The sequence below is a fragment of the Eschrichtius robustus genome, chromosome 12 (genome assembly GCF_028021215.1).
Source record: "Eschrichtius robustus isolate mEscRob2 chromosome 12, mEscRob2.pri, whole genome shotgun sequence".
In the NCBI taxonomy this organism is placed as follows: Eukaryota; Metazoa; Chordata; class Mammalia; order Artiodactyla; family Eschrichtiidae; genus Eschrichtius; species Eschrichtius robustus.
Genome location: NC_090835.1, coordinates 36,474,306 through 36,493,737, shown reverse-complemented (window position 1 = coordinate 36,493,737; position 19,432 = coordinate 36,474,306). Strand labels below are relative to the sequence as shown.

The window sequence follows — 19,432 nt, the reverse complement described above, 5'->3', positions numbered from 1 at the left end:
TTTCTCTTTCATCACATATACTCCAATAAAGATGTTTAGAAGACATATATATATATATATATATATCTCGTGCCACTCTCTTCTGGCCTTCAAGAGTTTCTGCTGAAAAATCAGCTGATGACCGTATAGGGATTCCCTTGTATGTTATTTGTTGCTTTTCCCTTGTTGCTTTTAATATTTTTTCTTTGTATTTAATTTTTGTCGGTTTGATTAATACGTGTCTTGGCGTGTTCCTCCTTGGGTTTATCCTGTATGGGACTCTGCGCTTTCTGGACTTGGGTGACTGTTTCCTTTCCCATGTTAGGGAAGTTTTCAGCTATAATCTCTTCAAATACTTTCTCAGGCCCTTTACCTTTCTCTTCTTCTTCTGGGACCCCTATAATGTGAATGTTGGTGCATTTAATGTCCCAGAGGTCTCTCAGACTGTCCTCATTTCTTTTCATTCTTTTTTCTTTATTCTGTTCTGTGGCAGTGATTTCCACCACTCTGTCTTCCAGCTCATTTATTAGTTCTTCTGCCTCAGTTATTCTGCTACTGATTCCTTATGGTGAGTTTTTCATTTCACTTACTGTGTTATTCATCTCTGTTTGTTCTTTAAATCTTTTGTCTCTTTGTTAAACATTTCTTGTATCTTCTTGGTCTGTGCCTACATTCTTTTTCTGAGATTTTGAATCATCATTACTCTGAATTCTTTTTCAGGTAGATTACCTATCTCTAAAGGAGCTTGAGTTTAAATGTGAAGGTCCTAAGACCCCCAGCCCACTCCCCATGCCTCTCACCTGTGAAGGCGACTGAGTGCCCCTGCAGGGGACTGTTGTCAAGTTAGTCCATGCCCATGAGCACTCATTGCTCTTGGGGCTTGTGGCCAGTGTCTGAAGGACTGAGAAGTCTTCATGATGTGCGCAGGATTGTGTTGGATGCCTGTGGTCTGGCCCCTGGGAGTGTGGTGGCCCCAGCCTTCCAGCACCTTGGCTCCCCACCAGGGTGCTTGCTAGCACCAGGCTCAGCTGTTTAGGAGGCTTGGGAGACCCATGGGTTGCTTCTTCAGGGCCAGGGGACAGCAGCAGGACTGGACGTGGGAGGTGAGGGCATCCCAGCCCAGCATGTCACTGACCTGGCTTCTCCCCGCACAGCCCAGAGCACGCAGAGCCAGAGGTCCAGGTGGTGCCCGGGTCCGGCCAGATCATCTTCCTGCCTTTCACCTGCATTGGCTACACCGCCACCAACCAGGACTTCATCCAGCGCCTGAGCACGCTCATCCGGCAGGCCATCGAGCGACAGCTACCTGCTTGGATCGAGGCTGCCAACCAGCGAGAGGAGGGCCAGGGCGAGCAGGGCGAGGATGATGATGAGGAGGAGGAGGATGTTACTGAGAACCGCTACTTTGAAATGGGGCCCCCGGATGTGGAGGAAGAGGAAGAGGGTGGGCCAGGAGAGGAAGAGGAAGAGGAGGAAGAGGAGGAGGAGGAGGGCGAGGAGGAGCGCCTGGCTCTGGAGTGGGCCCTGGGCGCAGATGAGGACTTCCTGCTGGAGCACATCCGCATCCTCAAGGTGCTCTGGTGCTTCTTGATCCACGTGCAGGGCAGCATCCGCCAGTTCGCTGCCTGCCTCGTGCTCACAGACTTCGGCATCGCCGTCTTTGAGATCCCGCACCAGGAGTCGCGGGGCAGCAGCCAGCACATCCTCTCCTCCCTGCGCTTTGTGTTCTGCTTCCCGCACGGCGACCTCACCGAGTTTGGCTTCCTCATGCCGGAGCTGTGCCTGGTGCTCAAGGTGCGGCACAGCGAGAACACACTCTTCATCATCTCAGATGCCGCCAACCTGCACGAGTTCCACGCTGACCTGCGCTCTTGCTTTGCCCCGCAGCACATGGCCATGCTGTGCAGCCCCGTGCTCTATGGCAGCCACACCAGCCTGCAGGAGTTCCTGCGCCAGCTGCTCACCTTCTACAAGGTGGCGGGCGGCTGCCAGGAGCGCAGCCAGGGCTGCTTCCCTGTGTACCTGGTCTACAGTGACAAGCGCATGGTGCAGACAGCCGCCGGGGACTACTCGGGCAACATCGAGTGGGCCAGCTGCACGCTCTGCTCCGCCGTGCGGCGCTCCTGCTGCGCACCCTCCGAGGCTGTCAAGTCTGCTGCCATCCCCTACTGGCTGCTGCTTACACCCCAGCACCTCAACGTCATCAAGGCCGACTTCAACCCCATGCCCAATCGCGGCACCCACAACTGCCGCAACCGCAACAGCTTCAAGCTTAGCCGTGTGCCGCTCTCCACTGTGCTTCTGGACCCCACACGCAGCTGCACTCAGCCAAGGGGCGCCTTCGCGGACGGCCACGTGCTTGAGCTGCTTGTGGGCTACCGCTTTGTCACTGCCATCTTCGTGCTGCCCCATGAGAAGTTCCACTTCCTGCGCATCTACAACCAGCTGCGGGCCTCACTGCAGGACCTGAAGACTGTAGTCATCGCCAAGACCCCTGCAACCGGGGGCAGGCCTCAGAGCCCCCCTGTGGAGGGCCAGCCTGCCGAGGACGGGGCCCGGTAAGACTGAGCATGGGCTTTTGGGGGCCAGGGGGCGGGAGGCTGTCTGAGACCACTTACCTCACCCAGATCTCCAGCACCCCCTCAGCGTTGCCTTTGGCTCCCTCAGGCTTGGTGCTGGGCTGCTCCTTATCTCCCAGGGCTTCAGAAGAGGCCCAGGAAAGCTGTCCTTCCACAAAGCCAGGCTGGCCCAATTCTCTGCCACTTAGAGTCCTGTGTGGCTGGGTCCCCAGGCTCCTGCTCCCACCTTGCCTGGCCCTCTCCACTGGGTCCAAGCATGGCCTCTAGGCATCACCCACGCCTCCTCGCCTCCAGGCTCGCAGTCCCGTGGCTGGCTCTGTGAGCTAGGGGGCTGCTTCAGGCACCACCTGCCTCTGACCCCCAGCTCCAAGCCCATACCCTTTGGTGAGCCACACATGCCTTCTCAGGAAGACGTGGGTTGCTCAGGGGCCCTCTCTGTGTGTAATTTTGTGAGTCCATTCCAAAGGAAGCTGTTGGCTGAGAGCAGCAAGGTCTGAGTGTGTGAGCTGGGTGGGCACTTTGTGCAAAACTCCTTTTCTTCTGGGGGGAGACTGAAGTGCAGAGAGGGGAGGAGTTGGCAGCCCTGTCCTCCTCTTCTTTTTTTTTTTTTTTTTTAATTTATTTTTGGCTGCGTTGGGTCTTCGTTGCTGCGTGCGGGCTTTCTCTAGTTGCGGTGAGTGGGGGCTACTCTTCATTGCGGTGCACGGGCTTCTCATTGTGGTGGCTTCTCTTGTTGCGGAGCACAGGCTCTAGGCATGTGGGCTTCAGTAGTTGCAGCACGCGGGCTCAGTAGTTGCAGCTCGTGGGCTCTAGAGTGCAGGCTCAGTAGTTGTGGCGCACAGGCTTAGTTGCTCTGCGACATGTGGGATCTTCCCAGACCAGGGCTCAAACCCGTGTCCCCTGCATTGGCAGGTGGATTCTTAACCACTGCGCCACCAGGGAAGCCCAGCCCTGTCCTCTTCTTCCTTACTCTCCTTCACCTGCTCCTGCCCCCGAGCCTGGCTTCCCTCAGGGCCGCCTGGGGTTGGCATATAGTGGCTTGTGGGGGCCATGGTCACACTCACAGGTTCACCCGTGCCTGGGGCTCAAGAGGCGCCCTGTGCCCTTCAGGGTGCCCCTTTCTCCTGTTACTGCTCTCAACTTCATGTATGCTGGGGCTTCCCTACCTGGGCAAGAAAACCCTTTGTTTGTTGGCCTTCCTGTCCAATGAGACATGGTGTAGCTCACTTCCTCTTCCATCCTGGTGGACAGTGGAGACCCTGCCCTCACCCCAGCATCTCACAGGGCATTCCTTCTCTCTCCAACCCAGCCCCTCAACTGATGCTCCCAAAGGTCATCCAGCATCTTCCTGGCTGAATCAGGGAGCCCTCTTATGCCCAGCTCAAGTCCCATGCTCTCCATAGAGACCCTTGATGCCTCCAGGTACTGGAGAGCCGCTTATGCCAGAGGCGGCCTTGCATGGCCATCTCTCTGTCTCCCTGCCCCTATGATGAGGCTTCAGATGGTGACACTTTGTCTCAGTTTCCCTGCCACCCCCAAGCCTGGCTGGACCCTCCCCACAGTAGGGACTGCATGCAGAAAGCAGGCGCTCTGCTTCACCCCAGCAGATGCATCTCTGCCCCAAGACAGCAGGAGGACAGCCCAGAGGGCTTGCGGGCATTTGGCCCAGTGCAAGGTCAGGGCCCCAGGGATCTCTTTCAGCAGCTGGACTGTCCAGTTGAGAGGATGACATCCAGGACTCCCCACCAACATGAGCTTGGGCATGTAGGCTGGTGGCAGGGAGCTCCAAACCTCTATGAGGGTTCTTTCTGAGCATTGTTTGATCTCATGCTTGGAACAGACCAGAGAAAACCCAGTGTGGCCACATGCAGTGGTGGCTGAGTGGGGTGAGATCCTGGGCTACCTGAGGAGGCCTCAAAGGCAAACTGAGGAGCAGTTTGAGTATTTGGTTCTCAACTCCATGTTCCCCAAGGTCCCAGCCCTGGGCACCTTGGTCCGTGCTCTGGACTCTGTAGTGGCATTTCTGACACCTTCACCACCTTCTCAAAACGATTTTTCAGCCCATGAGCCACATCTGTCTTTCTCAGCCCTGCCCTATCTTCCCATCTCCCCTGCAAGAGAAAGGGCCCCGGCACTTTCTTTCTGCTGTTTGGTCTTCCCATAAGGAACCAAGATGCAATCCCCAGATGACCCCAGAGGTGGTGTGTGGTACGTGCGTTTCCCTCACACTGAGGTTACACGTGGGATGTGAGTCTGCATTTGGGACTCACGTGTTAATATGGTTTTTCTTGGGGGACTGGGAGATGCAGCAGTGAGCAGCATCTCCAGGAGGTCCCGGCAGAGGCTCCAGCTCCAGCCCCAGCCCCAGCCCCAGCGGAGGTCCCAGCTCTAACCCCGCCAAAGACCCCAGCTCCGGCAGAGCCCTCAGTGTCAGCTTTGGTCCCAGCGGAGGCCCCAGCCTCAGCAGAGACCCCTTCGGAGGCCTCAGTGGGGGCCTCGGCCCCGGCAGCGGAGGCCGCAGCACAAGTGGAGGCCCCCGCCCAGTACCCAAGCGACCACTTGATCCGGTCCACGTCGGAGGAGAATCAGATCCCCTCGCACCTGCCCGCCTGCCCATCGCTCCGGCACATCGCCAGCCTGCGGGGGAGTGCTATCGTTGAGTTCTTCCACAGCAGCATTGCCGAGGTAGGGCCAGCGCGCCTGTGGAGGAAGGTGGCACTGTCGTCCTGGGGCCCTGGCAGGCTCACCTTGGGGTCAGCCTCAGGTTCCCAGACTTATGTGTGCTGGCTTTTCCCCCAGCTTCAGCTGTTCACAGCTTTGAGGACCTGAGTAGGGAGAACCTGGGGTGCCCTCCCCTGGCCAGTTGTTCCCTCCATCACCGCCTCCTCCTGCGGCTATTCCTAGCCTTGGGCCCTGGGCAGACCCCACGGCACACCGTCTCCCATCCCTCACCTCCTCTCTGCTTCAGAGTTTATAAATACGTTGACGAGACACAGTAGAGGTCCCACGCCTCCCCATCCAAGGCTGTGGGCCCGTCCCTGGGACGGCAGGTCACTGGGTAGTGGGGCTGGCAGAGGCCACCCTCCGCAGAGGCGTGGAGGAGGAGCTGTGTGCCCCGGCCGCCCTGCTCTCCTGCAGGCCCCAACCCGGCCCCTCTGTGTCCAGGTGGAAAATGAGGAGCTGCGGCACCTCCTGTGGTCGTCGGTGGTGTTCTACCAGACCCCGGGGCTAGAGGTGACCGCCTGCGTGCTGCTCTCCACCAAGGCCGTGTACTTTGTGCTGCACGATGGCCTCCGCCGCTACTTCTCGGAGCCGCTGCAGGGTGGGCACTGGGGCCTGAGGGGATGGGCGGGGTTCTGTCTCTAGAGCCCTTGTGCCACGTCAGGCAGCAGCGATTTGGCTGCACTGGGCCGAGAATCTCTTTTCTGAGGAAGGGGGGTGATGACAGCACTTTCCTCCTGGAGCTGTCACGTGGGATGCGAGGCCAGGCGTGAAAGCGCCCAGTAAGGCCCCGTGAGTGCCCGGGACCCAGGCGTGCTGGGGGGATGTTGGGCAGCCTCTGCCCCTTGGGGCCTTGGTGGGCACCTTAGCCAGTGCCCTGTCCTAGGGCTCCTGGTGTCTCCAGCGCACCAGGCAAGGCTCAGACTGTAGAACACGTTTCCCCGAGGCCATGTGTGCTCAGAGGTGGCGGGGGCTCCTCGCCAGGCCTCAGTGGACCAGGCCATCAAGGGGGCCCATTCCTGCTCCAGGCAGCTGCACACCTGGGAACCTTGTGCTCACCCAGCACGGCCGCCACCACGTTCGCTCCCTTTCTGTCTATCACAGATTTCTGGCATCAGAAAAACGCCGACTACAACAACAGTCCCTTCCACATCTCTCAGTGCTTTGTTTTAAAACTCAGCGACCTGCAGGTAGTCAATGTTGGACTCTTCGACCAGTATTTCCGGCTGACGGGTGAGTGGTCACTGTGCTTTTGTCCTATTTTGGGTGAAGGCCAGTGTCACCAGTGGGCTTCCACCTTCATATGTGGGTGCCTTATCGCAGGCAGAGTTTATCTGCTCACAAGCCAGTTCACCGGAGCGGGAGGAAGCAGCTTCAGGAACTGCTGAGAGGGCAGAACTCACCCCGCAGGACTTGGAGCGAGAGGCTGGGGACAGAGGCGGCAAAGTGCTGGGTGGGCGGGCAGAGTGGGCCCTGGGCTCACGGGCAGGATGTTTCTGACTCATACTTCCTGAAGAGAGAAAGCTAAGCTCTTTCCCTAATGCCTCTGTATCCCCTTCCAGAAAAATGTTACAGCCCTTCCGGCCTGAGAAATGGCCGTCTCCCCAGGCCCCGTGATGCTTCCTCAAGTGGGTCCTCCTGGCCCTGGCTTTGTGGTCCTCAGGTCCAGGCTGACCTGCTAGAGACTAGAGATGGCTCCAGGGGTGGGGATGGGGCTGGGGGGAGTAGCGGCCTGCAACCGTGCCCGGCCCCTCCTCCCGCAGGCTCCTCTCCGGCGCAGGTGGTTACATGCTTGACACGGGACAGCTACCTGACACACTGCTTCCTCCAGCACCTCATGGCCGTGCTCTCCTTGCTGGAACGCACGCCCTCACCTGAGCCTGTCGACAAAGACTTCTACTCCGAGTTTGGAAACAAGACCACAGGTATCCCCACCCAGCTCGGGTCTCCTCGCCAACCCCAAGGGCTGCAGCAGGCCCCGGAGCAACCTCTCTGTGCCGCAGCACCCTCTCTGCTTCTAGCTCTCTCTCTCTCTCTGTCTCTCTCTCTTTTCCTGCGTAGTCAGCTACGGTTTTCCATGGCTTTTCCATGGCAGAGTCTCTGGCCCGGCAAATCCACAACCGTTCAGCATCTCAGTGTCTGCTCTTCTCTGAGCTGCTGGCCTGAGGGTCTCTGCCTGAGGGTGGGGGCTTGGAGCGCTCTCTCCCACTTCTGACAGACACGTGACTCATGCTGATGTCTCTGGGTGGCTTGGGGCTGCTGGTGACCCACCACAGGCCAGTTCCAGGCTGCAGCCCCGGTGGCGTCTCTCTCTGCAGGGAAGATGGAGAACTATGAGCTGATCCACTCAAGCCGTGTCAAGTTCACCTACCCCAGTGAGGAGGAGGTCGGGGACCTGACATTCACTGTGGCCCAGAAGGTGGCTGACCCAGAGAAGGCGCCGTCCCTCAGCATCCTGCTGTACGTGCAGGCCTTCCAGGTGGGCACACCACTGTCTGGGCGCTGCAGGGGCATGTTGCGCCCCAAAACGCTCCTGCTCACCAGCGCCGAGATCTTCCTCCTGGACGAGGACTTCGTCCACTACCCGCTGCCCGAGTTCGCCAAAGAGCCGCCACAGAGGGACCGGTACCGGCTGGACGACGGCCGCCGCATCCGGGACCTGGACCGCGTGCTCATGGGCTACCAGACATACCCACAGGCCCTCACCCTGGTCTTTGACGACGTGCAGGGCCACGACCTCATGGGCAGTGTCACCCTGGACCACTTTGGGGAGGTGCCAGGTGGCCCGGCTAGAGGCGGCCAGGGCCGTGAGGTCCAGTGGCAGGTGTTTGTCCCCAGCGCTGAGAGCCGAGAGAAGCTCATCTCGCTGTTGGCCCGCCAGTGGGAGGCCCTTTGTGGCCGGGAGCTGCCCGTGGAGCTCACTGGCTAGCCTGGGTTGTAGCTGGCCCTTGCCACCCGCCGTGTCTGGCTTGGTGTCCACTCAGGGCCGGGAAGCAGGCTTTCTTTGCTTTTTTAAAATGTTTTCTCTTCTCTTTCGGTACCTTTGTTTGATTGTCCTCCCAGAGAATGTGAACATGTGTGTTCAGTTGGTTCTCAGCCTCCCGCGGATCTGCTGCCTGCCCCTGGTGCCGCGTGGCCAGGCACACCAGTTTCGTGTCTTCTTTCGTGGGACCGTTGTTAACATGTGGCGCCGTGGGTCTGGTTTACTCTTTTACGCGTCCTTTCCCGAGATGTTAAGTCCAGTCTTGTTGCTGTTGCTGTCATTGTGGGCACTTGCTGCTAATTATGAAGCTGGCAGCGAAATGCACATTGAAAGCTCCCGCCCCATGCAGTTTTCCAAAGGGGAGGCCTCTCCTGGTCCAGACAAGTGGGAGAGCCCTATGGGGGCAGGAGTCCCCCAGGCCTTGGGACTGAGAGGGCTGGGAGCAGGCGACCTAGAGCTGCCAGCACCAAGTGTGATTCCTGTTGCCTATTTTCTCTAATCCAGTAAAGCCAAGTTTGACACAGTCTGGGTCTTTTATTTCAAGGGCCACCGGGGTCCCAGCAGGGCATTGGTCCAGGGTGTGGTTGGCCTGAGGGGGAGAGGGTGCCTAGAGACACAAGAAGGTCTTGGGGGAAAGGAAGAGGGGAGGAGCCTGTGAAGGGCAAAGGGAGCTGCTCTCCCAGGGCCAGATGCTGGATGGGTGTCTGTGGAGCCTGGGACAGGGGAGGTGTGAGGGGATCTTTGGACAGGACCGTGCTGGGCTGTGGCTAAGTCAGGAGCCTCAGGGCAAATGAGAGGAATGAAGCTCCTCAGGTGCCCCTGGCACACCAGCTGCTGCCCTGCCACCCTCAGATCAGGAATGTCACACCCGACCTGTTGTGAGGGTTAGGCCTGGAGTCTGGGACGGCTTACTCTGTGGGGTCTAGGGGTCTCACCAGCATGGCCTGCAGGGGAGGTGGCCCCAGCGGTGGATAGTGGGGAGGAGGGCTCTGTGCCGTCCGTGTCTGGGTTCATGTCCTGAGAGATGGTTGCTTCAGGGAGCTCTGCTGAGGTAGGACGTGGGATTTCTTTGGGAGCCAGCCCCTGTGCCCAGTCCCTCCTCAACCCATTTCTACCCCATAGCAGGGCCCCTGAGGCCCACTTACTTTCTCTCATCCTGGCCAGTCAGGAGCCTTCGGCCTTAAGGCTGCAGGACCGTTTCCGCCCGGTGGTATTGGGGATGGGGGAGGGGCCAGCCGGGTTCCCAGGCCTGCTTCTCCTCATTTTTCCCTTCGTGCCAGCAAAGTGGGGATCCTCGCCTGGAGGACCCATCGCCATCAGGAAGGCTGTGGTGGATGGGAGGAGCCACCAAGGGGGGGGTCTCCGCATTCACCTCCCCCCAGCCGGCTCTCAAAGACCAGCCCCATGGCCCCTCAGCTGATGGGGGAGGGGCAGCCCCCGACCAGACCTTTATCAAAGGCCCGTACAGATGGCCACCTGCCTGTCTCCATCTGTTATGTCATACATAAATGGGGATTTATAGACCAGAGGCAGGGTCCACCGCACATAGGCCTCACCACCTGGACTGCTGTTCCCAGGTCCCACAGCCCAACAGTTAACAGCTGACCCCAGCCTGGGTCCGTGAGGACAGGACCTAATGGGGGGAGTCCGTGCAATGTAGTGGGGGGAAGGGTGCCCCGCAGGCAGCAGACCTGGAGCTGGATCTTCACACTGGTTAGCTGAGTGATCTCAGACAAATTCCCTAGCCCCTTTGAGCGTCCATTTCCGCACCAGTAACAGGATAATAAAAGTGCCTGCATTCATTCAGCCCACAAATCTGAAGTGAGCATCCATGCGTGAACCAGCCCGACCCCTTCCCTGCTCTCCCATAGCTGACATTCCAGCGGGGGACAGAAAATAAATAAACTAGTGTCAGCTGGTGGCCAGTGCTACGAGGAGGTGAAGGCTGGAGACCTTTGACCTGAGGCTGGACCTTGTGAGTCCTGTGAGGATCTGGGCTAACGGCAGCGCCCAGGAAGCTCGCTCTGTGGTTATGGAGTAGAAAAGCCTGTGGTGGAACAGAGTGGGGGGTGTGGAGAGCAGGCAACCAGGTCAGAGAGGCCGGCCTGGTGTGGAGAGGGGTCCGGGGCACAGGGGGCAAGCCTCAGGGCTGAGTGGAGAACGGATTGGGAAGGGAGGGCTACTGGCAGCAGGGAGGCCCCTCCGGGCGAGAAGGGCGGCGCAAGGACACGTGGGGGATGGGGATCCTGGGCGGTGGAGGCCGAGCAGGGCAGGTGAGGGGGAGCCTGATGACTGTCCACTTAACAGGGAGTCGGAGGCCTGCACGTGCCCTCAGCAGCTGGAAAGGTAGAGGCAGACGGACCTGATTCAGAGGCTGCCCTCTCCCCCAAGCACCAGAACCCCCCAGAGCTTCTGAACGAAACATGCTGGGCTTGCAGGTACTTGGGGTGGGGAGTTGTTTGCATCTGCTCCTGAATGGGCTTCACAACCTCTGAAACACCCAAGGCTTGTGGCTAATGGTGGGCTTGGAGGCTGACGCCAGGAGGAGGGTCCCGGGCCAGGAAGCCCCAAGCTGGGCCCAGGCGTCCATGCAGGGGTCAGTGGCCAGCACCTTCCCTTCCGCCTGCAGGCTGCTGATACGCAGGAGGAAATCCTGGCGGGTTCCTGTGGGGGTGAGCTGGCGGGGCCTCCCGGCTGCTTTTAAAGCGCCTGCCCGCCCGCCCTGTCCTGCCCGCCCGCCCTGTGCCTGCCTCCTAGAGCTCGTTCTCCACGCCGGCTGCCCCAGTTCTGTCCTGGACAGCGTGCCCGCCAGCCACCACCAGCCATGGCAGGGCCCTGGGACCACCTCCTGCTCTGCCTCCTGGCCCTCTGCCTGGCAGGCTCCAGCTTCATCGGGGGGCAGAAGGTGAGTGTGAGCCGGTCGCGGGGGACGTGATATCCAGGCCCTCCCAGCCAGTGGTAGGAGCAGGGAGGGAGCGCTCACGGATCAGGCACGGGGCTGAGGACACACAGGGCAGCTGGTTCTTGTCTGACCTTCTCTGACCTTCTCTGAGCTGGACAGAGGGCTGGGCTCTTGTGCCCACCTCCCCAGGCTGAGGTCTGTGTCTCGCTGCTTGGGGTGGCAGGGATGGATGTGTCAGCCTGCCCTCCTCTGTGTCCGGCTAGCCAGCCGGGAGGTGTGGGCAGCTGTCCCAGGTCTCCCCAGCCTGAGGGTGGGGTATACGGAGCCAGGCCCATCCCCCTGCCCAGACTGAGGCCCGGTGTCTCTGTGGCCCTGGCTTGGGGATGGGAGATGTGATCACCCCCAACCCTCGCAGGGCTGACAAACTGAGAGGCTCACGTGGACCATGCGTAGGCGTGCTGGGTGTGTGTGTGTGTGTGCGCCCAGAGGCAGAATGAGGTCTACTCACCCCGAGTCCCTCTGGGCAAACAGCAGGCAACAATAACACCCTCAAGCCTAAGAGCTGCTGTTCAGGTGAACAGCCCTGGGCACACCCGGCATCATCCCCTCAAGTCATCCCAGCCCCTGAGCAGTGGGCCCTGTTCTCCGCTTGAGGAAGCCAAAACCCAAGGATGATAGAGACAGGTTGGTCCAACTCCAGAGCCACGCTCCAGACCGCCATCTGCGGTTCCCCATCCGGCCATGAGGGAGGAGCCGATGGTCCCAGTGTGTGGCTGTCAGGTCCACATGCACAAGCCCCCTTTGGGATGCCTGTCTGCAGATCCACCGAAGCCCCGTAGTAGGGACATTGTCCCAACTGGAGTTTCTGTAAGAGCCTCCCACCCTAGGCATGGAGACAGAGTCACCTGGCTGGGGCCTGCCTCCAGGTGAAGGACCCTCTCCTGTGAGGCCAAGTTCTCTTGGGGCAGCTGCTAGTGTCCTCAAATCACTAACAGGCAGACTGAGGTCCCGAGAGGAAAAGGACTTGCCCAGGATCCCACTGCCGGGCAGAGCCAGGACAGGAACCCAGGCCCTGTGCCACCTTGGGACTCGCTCTCATCCGCCTTGTGGTCTGGTGAGGGGCCTCACCAGCTTCAGGGCCAAGTCAGGGTTGAGGATGGGCAGATCTGAGGCTGAAAAAGTGACGGTGAATGGTGGAAGAGCCAAGGGTTTCAGGCTGTGCTGAGCCCTGCAGGTGGTTCCTGCTCCCTCCCTTCCTCAGTTTCCCCATGTGTACAATGCAAGGGAATTTCGAAGGCCACCTCCTCATGTTCTTGTGACAGGGGTCAATGAGGGGCCTCAGGCTGGGAGTTTTTCCTCGTCACAGACCACCTCTAAGTCTGCCTTCTGGGGCTGGGGCTCAGGCTTAGACATCCTGGGTGGGGAAGAGGGCCCTGGGGATTCTTGTCAGGGACGCAGCAACGCTGGCCTCTCACGCGCCCTCAGTCCCTCAGCACTACCGGCACCTTGTGTAGCACGAGATCCACTGTAAACATTAGGAAACCGAGGCTCTGAGGGGAAGGGATGACTTCTGGGTCACACAGCTAGTGAGGAGCAGAACTCAAACACAGGAAGGTTCAGGCAGTAGAGGCAGAGAAGTCTTCCTGGAGGAGGGGGCTTAGCACCTGTCTATTCAAGTCTTTCACCAGGTGCCTCCTCTGCTAGGTGTATGCTGGTGCAGGTGAAGCCTGTGGTCTCAAGCTGGGGTTTGAAGGGAGAGGGGCATTGATCTTGGGCAAGGGGAAGTAGTTTGGGAGGTCCCTTCCCATCTGAGGGAGTTTGGGTTCTGGGCCCTGGGCCCCAGCTCGGTGGAATTTCTTCCACCTTCTCACAACAGTCTAACACCTCATGTCTCCTCAACTTCCCCAGCAGTGTCTCTATGGGATGCAGACATTGCAAAATCAGTTCTGGATTAGGACAGGGAGGGGAGCAGCACCCGCCTGGCTCAGACGGGTCCCGAGGTGCCCTAGGGAAGAAGGGAATCTGATTCAGCACTCGGCTGGAATCCAGCCTCACTCCACCCAACGGGACCAGTGGCGAGATTGTCGGCTGGGGCTGGTGCTCCTTCCAGGCCACCAGGCAGAGGGGGCCTGAATGCCCACTTCTGGTGAGATCCCAGAGAGAAGTGTGACTTGTCCACTGGTTTATCCATCCATCATACATTTACAGATGCAACATCTCGTGAATGAGTGTCCACCCCACCACCAGCCACAAGGCTCCAGCTTCCTCCCGTGCTGGTGACTCACCCCCAACTTGACAGGACTGCCCCCTCTGCCCAAGAGTGAGGATAGTGCTCTCTCACTGCCCCTGAGCCCTTATCCAGGGCTGCTCTGAGAACTGGTCCCCGGGCCGTTGGCGCTGACGCTGGCAGCTGTGTCTGGCTGGCCAGGTGGCCCTCAGGGGAGCCCATCACCTGCAGAGCCTTTGCCCTGAGCCAGCAGCTGCCTGGCCCTGAAATTACCCAACTTCCTAGTTGCTCCCTGGCTCAGCAAAGACCGAGCCTCAGGGTGGGGAATGAGACCACAACATCCAGCCCCACAGCTCGGGCTGAGGCCACCCGCAGCAACTTCCCTCTTTGCAGACCACAGAGGCAGGAGCGGAAAAGGCCAAATCACAGCAGCTGGGAGAGGCCCTGGGACCTTCATGTACACCAGAAAGTATTGAGGCACTATTTCTCCTTTTCTCTGGCTTTGAGAGCCACACATCTGTGATGTGTTCTAGGAAAGAGATGTTCTGGGTTTACTCCCTTTTGGAGCACAGTGTGTTCAGCACTTTTTAAGATGAGAACTTCTCAGCTTCTCCAGGCCATGCCCCAAGCCCCTGAAAGCTCTCCTCATCAAAATGCACCTTGCTGTGGTCTTTTCTCCCACTGACAACCAAGAGCTTAGCTTCCATTGCTGTAGGTTATTGGGACTTTGTTGCCGTTATGGTAGCCCCATTGATGGTAGACTTGGGGGAGCTGTGACAGGCCAGCGAGTGGACTGCAGGCCCAGGGCTTTCTTGGCTCTCAGGTGACCATCTCTTCTCCTGCCCCCACCTCTGTTCTCCATGCAGCAGCCAGAGGGCCCATTTAAAACATAAACGAGTCCTGGGTCTGCTGCGGACTCCGCCTCCCCTCACTGGCCTGGCCTGGCCTGGCCCCAGCCCCTCTCCAGCCTCTCTGCCTGTCTCTGCGTGTCTCTGCCTCATCACACATGGCCGTTTGCTTTTTCCCACTTCGTGACTTTTGTCTCTCCTGTCCCCTCTGCCAGGAGCAGTGACCCTGACCAATTTTCATGCATCCTTCAGGTCCCAACTCAATTGTCACCTCCCCAGGAAGCCACCTGGGCCTCCAGCCTGGGTCTTCTCAGCTCTCTCACTCCCAGCACTGCCCATCCAGTGATGGGCAGTGGACCCCTGGGTCCCGGCTGGCGTGTGGGGCTGTGGGCCAGGCCTGGACCAGGGCTCAGGGAATGTGACTGCTTGGCCCAGACTCAGACCCCCTCCCACACGCCTGCTCACACGGGCCAGCCTCGGGCATGGGGCTGGCTGCTGGGTCTCTGACCGCGGGGCACCAGAGAGGGCCCTGGGCTGGCCGAGGGGGTCATTTGGGAGCGAGGTGGGGACGTGATCAGAGCAGAGTGACAGCTGGAGGGCCAGCCCCATGGCGCATGGCTGAAGCTCTCATCCTGCCTATGCCCAGGGGATGGAGGATGGCGTCGCCGTGTCCTCCTCCCCAGCAGTGTCAGCCTGTCATTTAGTGTTTATGTTTAAATGAAAGGGGGGAATGAGCACTAGGTTGAGAGTCTAGGTTCAAGTCCCTGGGTGGCTACAGGCGAGGGCCACCCTCCTGGGGTTCAGTTTCCTCCTTTGAATCACCCAGGGTGGAACAAGAGGGCCAGATGCTCTTTGTGTCAGAAGGCAGAGACTCTGAGGCTTCTGGGCGTGCCTCCAGGCCCCCGGGCAGAGGTGTGTGGCTGTGGACACAGACACACACTGTGGCAGGGACAGCCTGTGCCAGGCCGGTTTCCCTCAGACTCAGGGCCTTCCCTGTTCTCACTGCCTCCCCAGTGAAAAGATGGGAAACCAGGGCCTGGAGAGGGGTGCGAGGCCTCGCTGCAATCAAGGGTCAGGGCTGTGTGCAGGGTTCAGGTCCCTCACTCCAAACCTTGCCCATGCCCAGGTACAGTCCAGACGCTGCGACATGAAGACCAAGTTTGTCACTCACATACCCTGCACCCCGTGCCCTGCCATCAAGAAGCGGGTGTGTCCCTCGGGCTGGCTTCGGGAGTTCCCAGAGAAGATCTCACAGGACTGCCGGTGCAGACCCCCACTCCACCCTTGCTTGCTTCCAGGGGTATCCCGTGGGATGGCAGGGGACCAGGAGGGCCTGGCAGGCCTGGGGAGTGAGGGCAGGGACTCACTCATCCACATGTCTGTTGGCCCCTCCAGTAGGACAGAGATAGGCAGGGAGGAAGGAGTAAGAATGCAGGGCAAGTGCTGTTTATTGAGCATCTACTATGGATCAGGCCCTGTGTTCAGCTCAGGGCCAGGCGTGAAGGGGTCGGGGGACCAAGAGCAACAGAACCCAGTGTGGGGAGGCTGGGCTGGAGGCTGCTGGGGGAGCCCCTCCCATCACCCTCCCCATCCTTGGTCCCCAGATATGAGGTCCAGCTGGGGGACTCTTTGTTGTCTGTGAGCGGCTGCAGCCTGGAGTGCTCGAAGGACGTGGTGCAGAAGGCCTGCTGCCCTGGCTACTGGGGGTCCCAGTGCTATGGTATGGGGGAGGGTCCCAGCCTTGCTCCTCATGCCTCAACCCGCCTGCATTCCCCTTCAACTAGCTTATTTAATGGACAGCTGGGCCTCTTGGCTCTGGCTGCCCCAGGGGAGGGACCAAGTCTGGGGCCGCCCAGAGCTGCTGGGGTCAGGTAAATTGAGAGTTCTTGGGGCAGAGCTGAGTTCTAGGCGGGGGGGTCCACAGAGTGCCCTGGGGGTGCCGAGACCCCATGCAACAGCCACGGAACCTGCCTGGATGGCATAGACAGGAACGGGACCTGTGTGTGCCAGGTAAGGGCCCGGTGGGGCTGGGGTGGGGGGCAGTGGAGGGGCTGCACTGACTTGGTGCATCCCTCTGGCAGGAAAACTTCAGCGGCTCAGCCTGCCAGGAGTGTAGAGACCCCAACCGGTTCGGTCCTGCCTGCCAGTCAGGTGAGCGCTGGCCAGGCAGGAGGGCGGGGCCGATGTCCACTTGGGGGCCAGTGGGGACCTAGTCTACAGCCAGCCCCTCCAGACTCCGTCCCAGCCGCTCAGCCTCACACATCCCTTCTAGGGACATGAGCTTTGCTTTATCACATCTGTAACCCCTGCACATGCTGTTCTTGGAGGCCTCCTTCAGGAAGCCTTCCTTGAACCTTCTGGCTAGCCCAGGTGCCTGCCCTGGGCTCCCACCACTCCTCTGGTCCTGCACCACAATTCTGTATTCTTGAGGTTGTGCCTGCTGGAGCTGAGTTCTGGAGATGCAGAGGGCAGGGACTCGACGTCCCTGTGTGCCCCTGGCTGAGGCTGGGGTCCCACCTGTCCCTGCGTGTCCCTCCCAGTCTGCAGCTGTGTGCATGGCGTGTGCCGCCATGGGCCACTCGGGGATGGAAGCTGCCTGTGCTTTGCTGGATTCACTGGACCCCACTGTGACCAAGGTGAGCAGCTGCTGGGGTAGCCAGTCTTTAGTGGCCAGAGCAGGAAAGGCTGACAGGGTGAAGGATGGGGCCTGAGCCTCAGCAGGACCTCGCCTGCAGCCTCCCTCGGGGGAGGGGGTGTCATCTGAAACCTTAACTGCCCAGAGGCCCAGAGAGGATGGGGCCCTGGCCAGGGTCACACAGCAAATTAGGCAGAGCATCTTCGCTCCTGTGTTCCTTCCCAACCTGGGGCTTTGAGCTGCTGTGATACTCTCCTTTCTCTACTCAGAGCTCCCCGTCTGCCAGGCCCTGAACTGTCCTCAGAACTCCCAGTGCTCTGCAGAGGCCCCTACCTGCAGCTGCCTGCCTGGCCACACCCAGCAGGGCGGCGAATGCCTAGGTAAGTCTGGGATCTAGAGGCCAGGAGCCCCAGCTCAGGGTGAGCATCCTTGTAAACCAGCAAGTACGATCTGGCCTTTTACAGGGAGGGGGAACTGTCCCTGAGGGAGGGAAATAGGGCCTGTCCCCAAGGTCTCGATCAGCCTGTTCACCCCATCCCTGGGCCAACCTGGATAGAGGCTGTGGAGGAGATGGGCCTCCTGGGTGCTCGTCTCACTTGGGCTCTTACCACTGCCCCGGCAGCCCCTGACCCCTGCCAGCCGTCGCCCTGCTCCCCAGTTGCCCAGTGCTCTGTGAGCCCCAGGGGGCAGGCACAGTGTCGCTGCCCTGAGAACTACCATGGGGACGGAACGGTGTGTCTGCCCCAGGACCCATGCACCACCAACAACGGCGGCTGCCCCAGCAACTCCACCTTATGTCTGTACAAGAGGCCAGGACAGGTGAGCTGGGGCCCTGGGCTGGGCCTGCCCCGCGGTCCCCCAGCTCGCGTGGGCTGTGGGACAGTCGCGGGCCTCCTAGGAGCCTAAGCTGCCCCATTTGTTAAATGGGAAGAGAATGACAGCCCGCTTCTGGGCGGGTGGCTGTGAGGACCCAGCAGAGCTCTGTGGGTGTGGCAGACGCCACGGTTCTCACGGACGTGGTGTCGTCCTCCCTCCCCTCCCGGGTGGGCCAGGCCACCTGCTCATGTAAGCCAGGCCTGGTCAGCACCAACCACAATGCCTCCGCGGGCTGCTTCGCCTACTGCTTCCCCTACTCCTGTGACCGGTCAGCCACCTGCCAGGTGACCCCTGATGGAAAGACCAGGTGAGCACAGGTGCCTTGGGCTGGGCACCAGGGGCAGAGCAGAGAGAGTGGACTTGGCAGGGGCAAGTTTGTGCCTGTGTGCACTTCAAAGGCCCTGTGGGGATGGTGGGTGAGGGCCAGAAGGGGGACCTGGCCACGCCCCCGCCCTGACCAGTTCTACCCATGCCCCCAGCTGTGTGTGCAAGGAGGGCGAGGTGGGAGATGGGCGTGCCTGCTACGGCCACCTGCTTCACGAGGTGCAGAAGGCCAGCCAGACGAGCATGACGTTACTGCGGCTGAGAGTCGCCTTTGCCATGCTGGGTGTGTGACCCCCGCCACTCGCCTGAGACCCCGCCCCTCACACCCAGCATCCTTGGCAGACTCTCCAGAGACGCCTTATTTCTCTGCCCAAGAGCTGTGGAAGCAGAGAATGGGCTGTGGTGGGGTGCATGATGGAGGTGGGAGCTACCCCCCCAGATCCTGATGTCCCTACTTACCCTAGATCTAGACCCAACGCTCCCCCACCTCAACTCTCCAAAACCCAGGACTGATGGCTGAGGGCCTCCCAGACCCATTCTGATGCACCCTCTCCTGCCCCCAGACCAGGGCTGCCGGGAGATCCTCAGCACGTCGGGCCCATTCACCGTGCTGGCACCGTCCATATCCTCCAGGACCATGAACGTGAGCCCCTGCCTGTCGAGGAGTGGGCCTCCTCCCTGGGCCCTGCCCTAGACTTCAGGGCCCTGAGAGTGTTCCCAGTGCACACTCTAGGGGACTGAGGCCTGGGAGGCCTCCTGTCCCCTCCGTTGCTTGAGCAACGGTCCCTGAAGAGGACTGCCTGCCCTGGGCCCACTCGGCACCCCCGTCCCCTTGTGCCCACAGGCATCCCTTGCCCAGCAGCTCTGCAGACAGCACATCATCGCAGGGCAGCACATGCTGGAGGAGTCAGGGACCCAGCCTACACGCAGGTGGTGGACGCTGGCTGGACAGGAGATCACCGTCACTTTCAGCCGCTTCAGGGTAAGCAGGGACTTCAGCCTGGGGACCGGAGGAGTCATAGTTGGGAAACACAGCCCGGGAAAAGGTGTGGAGGTGGGACAGAGCCTCAGGACAAGGGGTGGGTGTTTGGAGTCTGAGCCAGAGGTCTCATGTCTCAGCAGAAATACACCTACAAGTACAAAGACCAGCCCCAGCAGACATTCACCATCCACAAGGCCAACTACCCAGCAGCCAATGGCATCTTCCACGTGGTCACTGCCCTGCGGTGGCAGCCCCCACCAGAGCTCCCTGAGGACCCCAAGGTAAGCTCGTGCCTTCCCCTCCCCCTGCCCTGTGCCCCTGCGTGGCCTCTGACCCGCACTGGGTTCGGAGAGGGGGACAGGGCAGTTCTGGGCAG

The 19,432-nt window shown here is 60.1% G+C and overlaps 1 protein-coding gene across 12 annotated transcripts in view; it reads left to right on the top strand.

Moving 5' to 3' along the window:
• LOC137774236 (nischarin) overlaps positions 1-19,432 on the top strand; it is a 71,696-nt gene that overhangs the window by 33,761 nt on the left and 18,503 nt on the right. For 10 of the 12 annotated variants that reach the window (XR_011075796.1, XR_011075798.1, XR_011075797.1 and 7 more), the window contains 20 exons: positions 1,134-2,537; positions 4,862-5,243; positions 5,724-5,880; positions 6,384-6,512; positions 7,043-7,204; positions 7,598-7,758; positions 10,570-10,700; positions 11,020-11,167; positions 15,366-15,502; positions 15,844-15,959; positions 16,164-16,249; positions 16,321-16,390; positions 16,780-16,875; positions 17,144-17,254; positions 17,497-17,693; positions 17,927-18,057; positions 18,230-18,357; positions 18,638-18,717; positions 18,919-19,056; positions 19,197-19,337. Coding sequence is in view for 9 of the 12 variants with exons in the window: in XM_068559462.1 (XP_068415563.1) it covers positions 1,134-2,537; positions 4,862-5,243; positions 5,724-5,880; positions 6,384-6,512; positions 7,043-7,204; positions 7,598-7,758; positions 10,570-10,700; positions 11,020-11,167; positions 15,366-15,502; positions 15,844-15,959; positions 16,164-16,249; positions 16,321-16,390; positions 16,780-16,875; positions 17,144-17,254; positions 17,497-17,693; positions 17,927-18,057; positions 18,230-18,357; positions 18,638-18,717; positions 18,919-19,056; positions 19,197-19,337 (4,105 nt within the window). In the remaining 3 variants the exon portion in view is untranslated. The remainder of the gene's footprint in view (positions 1-1,133; positions 2,538-4,861; positions 5,244-5,723; positions 5,881-6,383; positions 6,513-7,042; positions 7,205-7,597; positions 7,759-10,569; positions 10,701-11,019; positions 11,168-15,365; positions 15,503-15,843; positions 15,960-16,163; positions 16,250-16,320; positions 16,391-16,779; positions 16,876-17,143; positions 17,255-17,496; positions 17,694-17,926; positions 18,058-18,229; positions 18,358-18,637; positions 18,718-18,918; positions 19,057-19,196; positions 19,338-19,432) is intronic. The other 2 variants (XM_068559457.1, XM_068559458.1) reach the window with 2 other exon arrangements.